We start from the raw sequence: 7928 nt of genomic DNA, 5'->3' as shown, positions 1-7928 counted from the left end.
TTTTTTTAAATGGGCATTGTTCCCCCTTAAGTCTGCTTCAAACCTACTTTCAGATTTGTAAAGCTGTAATTGTACAGTTTTTTTCTGTATCCAGACCACATTAGACCAGGTTTTGAGGAAAAACTACTTTAGCTAAACTTGTCAAACATTGACAAATAGATTCCAGAGAGTACAAAAAAGGGAGATTTCATGGACTGTTTTCTTAATCTAGACCACATTAGACCAGTTCTAGATCAAAAACTGCTTACCACTCTTCAAACCTGGACCAGATGACAATGGGGACTGTAACACATTTTTACGTTTATGCTTCACTAGGGACATTTGTTGCTTTTTTCATTTTTAGATTATTTGGCTGTGTTAATGCATATGAAATACATTTTGGCATGTTTTTTCTGGTTCAATCCGGCTCTATAATAAGTGTATTATAAACTGTGTAGCCAAAATACAAACACTCAGATCTCAGGTGTCCTGACGAGGAGCGAGAGAGAGCGAGAAGCGCCACACCCACAGAACAGAAAGAAGGCAAAACAAAAAAAACACAAGAGAAAGGGAAAGCAGACAGGAGAGGCAGCAAGCCAAGCCATGACATAAAGGCAAAAATGTCCCCATTGAAACCTATTTAAAATGGTTGATCCTGTGGTCATTACAGCATAAAATCATATATTCTATTATATCAGGCTTTCAATCTAGAACCCAGGCATTAAACTTGTATTTGTTTTAAACTATGGGGCAACTGCATGCTATTGTTCTGGTTTCCACTATGGTAATTGCTGCTGTATAAAATCAAAATCCATATTGTTGCCAACCATTGACCATATCTCAGGCAATGGAAAAAATACTCCTTGTATTAATTAGTATGCAGAAAATAATTAAATTGTCCATGCAAAACAAAACTGACATTATGTAAACAAACTGGCATTTTAAGGGTTTAAAAGGACATCAATAGTTAAGTAAAATAAAGGTTGGAAAACTGGAACTGGAAACATGTGGCTGCTAACTATCATTTATTTTCCCCTTAACTTCACTTTGGAAGCTGTGAACCAGGAGCCAATTTTAGTGTTTATATTAAAACTGATTCATGTAACATAAGTTGTAAAGGATAACTGCTATCCAAAAGTAACAGGTGGATAGGTTGTAGTAGTGTGGTTGACAACACCAAATACACAGATACTACATGCATTAACCCTTGTGTTGTCTTCCTGTCAAAATTGAAAATAAGTTTTTCTTACGTTTTTGTCCCTTTTTTTTCAACCCTTTTGATGCATTTTTTCAATGTTTGTCACTTTTTTGACGTTTTCAACACTACGTAACACTAACTTATTAACTTTAATTTACAGTTATTTTTGGAAGTTATGGTCAATGAACCTCATTTATAGGTTATCATACCTAATGTTTGAGTTAGAAAAGCACAAATTAGGAATTCTTTAGACTAAAATTAAAGGAATGGATGTTGATGGATATTCACAGACTGGAATATGTCAACTTTTTCTCAATACTATTTCAAAACCACTTCAATTTGTTTTTCAAATGCTCTAAAAGTGAATAAGACATTCCAAAATTAATGAAAGTAGAGATGTGTACTTGCCAAAGAGCGTTGTGTGGAATCAGTCATGTTTTTTTTGGGTAATTAACAAGAACATTGATATATTGAACAGTCAATTTGACCCAAACAACCTGAGGGTTAAAATGAGACTACGTAACTTGTAACCATGGAACTTTTGTGAAACAAGGAATAACAAAATAACACATTCTTCCTCTTACAAATGAAAAGTTGGAGAAAAGCAATAAAACAACATTTAGTACACTAGAGTTTTGCCATTATGGTCTAAATTTGTCTGGAATGAACAGTAGCTTATTTAAGCAATCTTTTAGATAGCTATTGTTGTGAAACGGACATTACAGTCAGTTTGCTGTCTCTTCTGTACTTGTGCTAGTCTTACACTGTTTTAGCATTTACAGTACCATTGTCCTGTTAATGTCACTTGTAGCCACAGTGCCTTCAGATAAAAGTTAAACATGTTATCTTAGTTTACATAGTTGTCCAAAATAACCGGTGTCCTTTCTTGTTTCAGATTGAGGTGAAGCTTTCGATGAAGTTCACCAGCCGAGAGTTCAGTCTGAAGCGAATGCCTTCACGGAAACAGTCTGGCGTCTTTGGAGTGAAGATCAACATAGTAACTAAGTGAGTTGGTGAAGTGTGTGTTGTGTGTACGTCATGCCCATATTCCAATTTTTAATATTTTATTCAACTCAATGAGACAACATATGTGCTCCCTTACAACATTATATATTTTGGGCTTTTTGTTTTAGTGGCAGAATTTTGATTTGTCAATGAATGAAAATGAAAGGTTTACTGTGATGGAACAATAGGGTGTATGGGAAATGTGGTCCTTTGAGAAGCACTAGTACAAAAGCCTGAATTCCACCAGGCGCCATGTTCTGGCTGCGCCTTGATTTTGTTCCATCATTTGCCGTGCGTCATTTCTCACGGTAGCATCTCAGAAGAGGGGCATTTTTCCTGCCAGACTTGCAGATTTTGTTGTTTTTGTCATTTTTCTGGGATATTTGTGCTTCTACAATTAAATAAAGTAGTTTGCATAGTTAAACAGTTTCTCCCATCCAGTTTTAAACAACAAAAATCAAAGATTTTTAACTGTTTTAATTCAATTCAATTTTATTTATATAGCGTAAAATCAATCTCAAATGTATATAGCGCCAAGTCACCACAACAGTTATCTCATTGCGCTGTTAAAATACTGTCGTGGGGCTGGGCAATATGGAGAATATCATGATATTTTTGACCAAATACATCGATATCAATACCGCAACGATAGTTTAGTGTTGACTATTGGTACTTTCGCAAAATATTTACACAATGAGATTTTTGATAGATAATCATCAGTCATGTGGATATAATGACTAAGTGTGTAAAGGCTAATAATAGAACAGCTAGAACAGTCTGGGAAGATGAAAATGACATCAGATTACTGTAATGCAGCCTTTAAAAGCAGGAAAAGACCACACTTATGTCATATTACGATATTATGATACACAAAATCTTAGACGATATCTAGTCTCATATCACGATATTGATATAAAATCAATATATTGCACAGCTCTATACTGTAGTGATTTGAAGTCAGCTCATTCCACTTCCTGCCCGGCCTGTGCAACACTCCCCGACACCTAGCACGTAATTTTAGCAGAGTGTAGAGCCGGTTCTGGGACGGCGCAGATGGACCGGGGGGATTTTTGGTGTTACAAAACCCCATGGGGTGACATAGGACAGGCTGCATTTATTTCAACAGCAGTCTCTTCTACTTACTGCATTGATATAATGTGTTGATTTTGTGTTGATAAGTAGCCCCTTATAAAACTTGCTTCTGTGTGACCATGTGCTCACTAGGCGAGAACGCTCCAAGGTTCCCCTCATTGTGAGACAGTGTGTGGAGGAAATTGAGCGACGGGGGATGGACGAGGTGGGAATCTACAGAGTGTCTGGCGTCGCAACTGATATCCAGGCACTGAAGGCTGACTTTGATTCAAGTGAGTTCAGTCGAGTGGGATTTCTTCTCAGACTGTTGGAAAGAAAAGATACTTTACATGTAGACCAACGTGAAAGACAGAGCTCTGCAGCACTCATACTTTTTTTTTAAAGCTCACTGTGTAGCTTATATTCCTTAGCAATTAGTGACTGTTGACTCATCTGCCCCGCAGACAACAGAGACGTGTCTGTCATGATGAGGGAGATGGACGTGAACGCCATCGCTGGAACACTGAAGCTGTATTTCCGCGAGCTACCCGAGCCTCTTTTCACTGATGAGTTGTACCCCAACTTTGCTGGAGGCATCGGTGAGTCGGCAGTTCTTAATTTTGGCACGATGTTCGATAGTCAGGAGGGCTTTAATGCGGTCGCGAGGAGACACAGGCACATTCATGTGTGCTTTTGCCTTGCAGCTCTCTCTGACAGTGTGGCCAAGGAGAGCTGCATGCTCAACCTGTTGCTGTCTCTGCCAGAGCCCAATCTGGTCACCTTCGTCTTCCTGCTCGACCACCTTAAAAGGTAAAAGACCTCGCAATGAATAAGTCATTTGAGATATTGTGTATCCGTGGATCAGTTGTTTGACTGTGTGCATGTCTGTTATCCATCTTAGAAAAAGTTACTTATTTTTGTCACAATTTTAGTGTGATAAGAGGTGAGACAGACATGATGTAGTTGACATAGCGTTGCATAAAGTGTTCAGCAGTGATGACATAAATAGGTACTGTTGGGAGTATCTATAGGGTCTAATATTATTTGCTGTAGCATTAGCCGTAAAGGGTAACCAATAGTAATGGGTGGGTGTAATAGTACCTTCTTCCACAGCGCTGTGGAGAAAAATGTGCTCCAGTTTATTTGCATTTCTTTAAAAACAAATTTCAATCAATGACAATGACTCTGTAATAGCCTCGGGAAGGAACTTGTGTTGGTGGAACATCTGTACATTCAACAGAAAACTACGATGATTAGACAGATAGTCTAGCTAGCTGCCTGGAAGGTAACGGACATCCGGCCTGAAAATAGGGACATCCAACATCTTTCAGCGGCACCTGAACAATCTCAAAAAGCAAGAAAATATAACACACTAACCACAATATTCAAGACCATACAACAAAGTAATGACAAAATAGACAATAAACCAAAAACCAAATAAACATATATATATATATATAAATGACAACACCATAGGCCCATCATACAAGTCTCTTCCCAGCACAAAGCTTCCTAGGATCCCTCCAGAAAGCTCAGGTACTTTCCTCATTTCCTAGTGTAGACATACCCTTAAAATCAAGACTTCTTGCGAGAGCTGAATTTGCTCAGTGAGTTACTTTGGCATTGAGTAATGTTGCTCATTAACTATCCCCTTGTAGCCGAGCTGCACCAATCACATCGGTGTATCTGATGTAGGCGGGCCAGAGGCAAGCGAAACCGATGACGAATCTACCAGTTAGCTCCGCTGGTAGCTAAACATATGGAGCTCGGGATACATCACCCTGTGTGTTGTTGTGATTGGTTGTAGTGTTATCCAATTGCGTGCAGTGAGATTTTCAAATGCACGCTTGGTGCCACGCCACGAGATGGGCGACTTTCATTACTCGATGCCAGACCCTTAATTATTTTGGATTTGGGTCTGGTTTTCCAGGCTAGTGTAGACATCCAATCAGGAAAAACGTTAATATGACATTTTTTTCAAACACCGCCACCCTAGCCATCTCACAAGCCAAATCTTGAATTGACGGCAATGAGAACGTCTTTGAGAAGGTTAAGCCAACCTTATCTATACGCTAACAGAATCTTGATTCATATTTGATCAGCGTTGCCTAGTTTGACAGTTTGACGAGCAGCACTGCAATAGAGACTCCTCCCCTCTGATTGGTTGTGTATCCTTATGCCAGTAGGAGCACCAGTATGAGGCGGAGGAACACGGATTATTGACTTCATGTAGTACTGTCAGCATATAGAGACAATTTCAGCAAATATGACAAAAAGTAATTTGGGTTTTAACATTACCAACTATAGCTCTAATGCAAGACTAACTTATATAAAGTATGAAAAACATTCTTCCTGTTGAAAACTTTGATTCCTGCCTGGGAAATACAGTTCACACTTATGGTAGCTATAGATACATAACTGATTTGGTTCACTTTATTTTTTTGCTTTGCTCTTACAGGGTGGCTGAAAATGAGAGCATCAACAAGATGTCTCTGCACAATCTGGCCACCGTTTTTGGTCCCACTTTGCTGCGGCCCTCTGAAAAAGACAGCAAAATCTCCAACAGCTCACAGCCAATCTCCATGAACGACAGCTGGTCTCTAGAGGTCATGTCTCAGGTAAAACCTGTGCCGGGATAGAGTGAAGTGGGACAGTGACATTTGGACTGTGTGGTCTGATTTACCTTTTCTCTGTCTTTACTGTAGGTGCAAGTCCTTCTTTACTTCCTTCAGCTGGAGAGCATTCCAACACCTGACAGCAAACGTCAAAGCCTTCTCTTCTCTACCGAAGTATAAGAACATCATGCACTTGTCTGTAAATGTTCTGTTCAGAGGCAGAATGTCTGCTGCCTAATGAGGTGGATGCTGCTGAGCAGCCGGGACTCGGAGGACGCTTTATTTAGCCACTAGGTGGAACCATCAATGCATTGTAAACTGTTAAAGAGCCCACACCCAAAGCCATTCCTTTCAGAGATGTGATGACCACGTATGTTCTGTTTATTTACAAGCTCGCCTGCTGTGTCAGTAAAAGACATACCATTATGATGTATAGACATTTTTTTTTAATTTAATTTAAATATCAAGGAGCATTATTTACTGTACTTTGATATTTGACACCGCCCTGTTCTGTCACTGTGCACATCAGCTCTGTATTCACAGACAGGGATTTGTGCTGGATTTGGATTTTGTAAGATTTGTTTCTGTAATGGATACTAGATGAATGGTTAGATGAATGGACATATATTTTTCATGTCTATACATGTTTGTTTTCCCCCCAGAAACGTTTGTCTTGGTTGAGAGCTCACCTGTGCCAATGTTTCCTTGCTGATGATGACCAATAGAACATTTCAGTTACCCTAATGTTTACACACACTCTTAATTTGTACAGAGACTGAAAACTGTAGTTTACACAGAGCAACATGCAGGCATGTTGACCTACCCATTTGAAGTGTGTGCTATACAATTTGTATGGTTCTTCTGGTGGTGTCCGAGCCAACGTTCATGTAGTGTTTTTTTTTTTGGAAGTGGTACAGAGAAGTGAAAGGCAAATCATTCCAGGGGGATTAGGCGAGACCTAATCCTTCCACCCATGGAATGTATACTGTGCTGTGTAGAATTTTAAATCACAGTTGTCTTTTGTCTGTATTTCATATGTTTTTTGTCCATATTGGGGGTTTTTTCTGTTCATGTTGTTGCTTCCAGCATTCCTTTTCTTTAGTCTACCTATATAGGACAAAACCACACTGCTGTAGAAATAAGAGCATCATCTCAAACACCAGATGTTCCCTAGTGGGGCCCTTGAAGCATAGTGATTCATTCATATCCAATTTCTCCTGGCTTATTCATAGGTTTATCATAGACATAGCTATTATTACTTACTGAAAATACACTGTGTTCTTGCATTCATATTTTTTTCACAAATCACTACAAGCATTCAAACACTTGTTAGCACAAAGTATAACCCTACAGGCTTGTGATTTATGTAAAGTAAGCAATAACTCTTAGTGATTCCTAGGATGAGACTAGTGGGGAGTGTATGTATGATTTATGTAAATAAACACTTGGTAACATTAATCTTGCAATGGGTGATTTCTTAGTATGAGATAACAACAAACTTAGACTAAAAGTTTCATCTCTGAGACAACTCTGCTTTAATATATCCAGGCTCAGCGATGTTTCAGCCCTCTAAAACAAATATTAACTCCTTCTGTACTGTAGTAGTAGTACTATAGTTTACTCTGCAGGTGGCAATGCCCCCTGGTCCCCCCCCCCCTGCAGCCAGATATGGCACTTGTTACTGTCCTATCTACCCAGGCGCATAGTCAGTAATGGGCCAGGGCAGCACTGGCCCATTACTCCCATTGTCTTCTCTTCTGATTAGCTGGCTGGCTTTTCCAATATACCATGGTGGATGTGTGAAGCAATGTACTGTTACAAGTTACTGCGACAACAATGGCTTCACTTTAAAATGGTATGTAGGGTTGACCGGTAATATGGTATACCGCGGGGTCTTAAAAATGGCAATGGTATCAGTGTTAATACCGTCATTAAAAAAAAATGCAATGCACTTATATACAGTAGGAGACAAGGAAAATATTAAATAATTTACTTAATGCCTAAAATGCTCATGTGTGGTTGTCATCACGTGACAGTGTGCAGGAGAAAGAGAGATGGTC

At 39.2% G+C, this 7928-nt stretch overlaps 1 protein-coding gene across 2 annotated transcripts in view; it reads left to right on the top strand.

The window, feature by feature from the left end:
• The window catches only part of LOC116686655 (breakpoint cluster region protein), a 25915-nt gene extending 18589 nt beyond the window's left edge, over positions 1–7326 (top strand). For both annotated transcript variants that reach the window (XM_032511676.1, XM_032511678.1), the window contains 6 exons: positions 2073–2182; positions 3407–3546; positions 3718–3852; positions 3958–4063; positions 5712–5871; positions 5959–7326. In XM_032511676.1, the coding sequence (XP_032367567.1) occupies positions 2073–2182; positions 3407–3546; positions 3718–3852; positions 3958–4063; positions 5712–5871; positions 5959–6048 (741 nt within the window). In that variant the 3' untranslated portion in view covers positions 6049–7326. The remainder of the gene's footprint in view (positions 1–2072; positions 2183–3406; positions 3547–3717; positions 3853–3957; positions 4064–5711; positions 5872–5958) is intronic.
• The last annotated feature ends 602 nt before the right edge of the window (positions 7327–7928 follow it).

This window comes from Etheostoma spectabile, unplaced genomic scaffold (assembly GCF_008692095.1).
Source record: "Etheostoma spectabile isolate EspeVRDwgs_2016 unplaced genomic scaffold, UIUC_Espe_1.0 scaffold433, whole genome shotgun sequence".
Taxonomy (NCBI): Eukaryota; Metazoa; Chordata; class Actinopteri; order Perciformes; family Percidae; genus Etheostoma; species Etheostoma spectabile.
The sequence above is the reverse complement of the archived record's forward strand: the minus strand, read 5'-3'. Positions and strand labels throughout refer to the sequence as shown.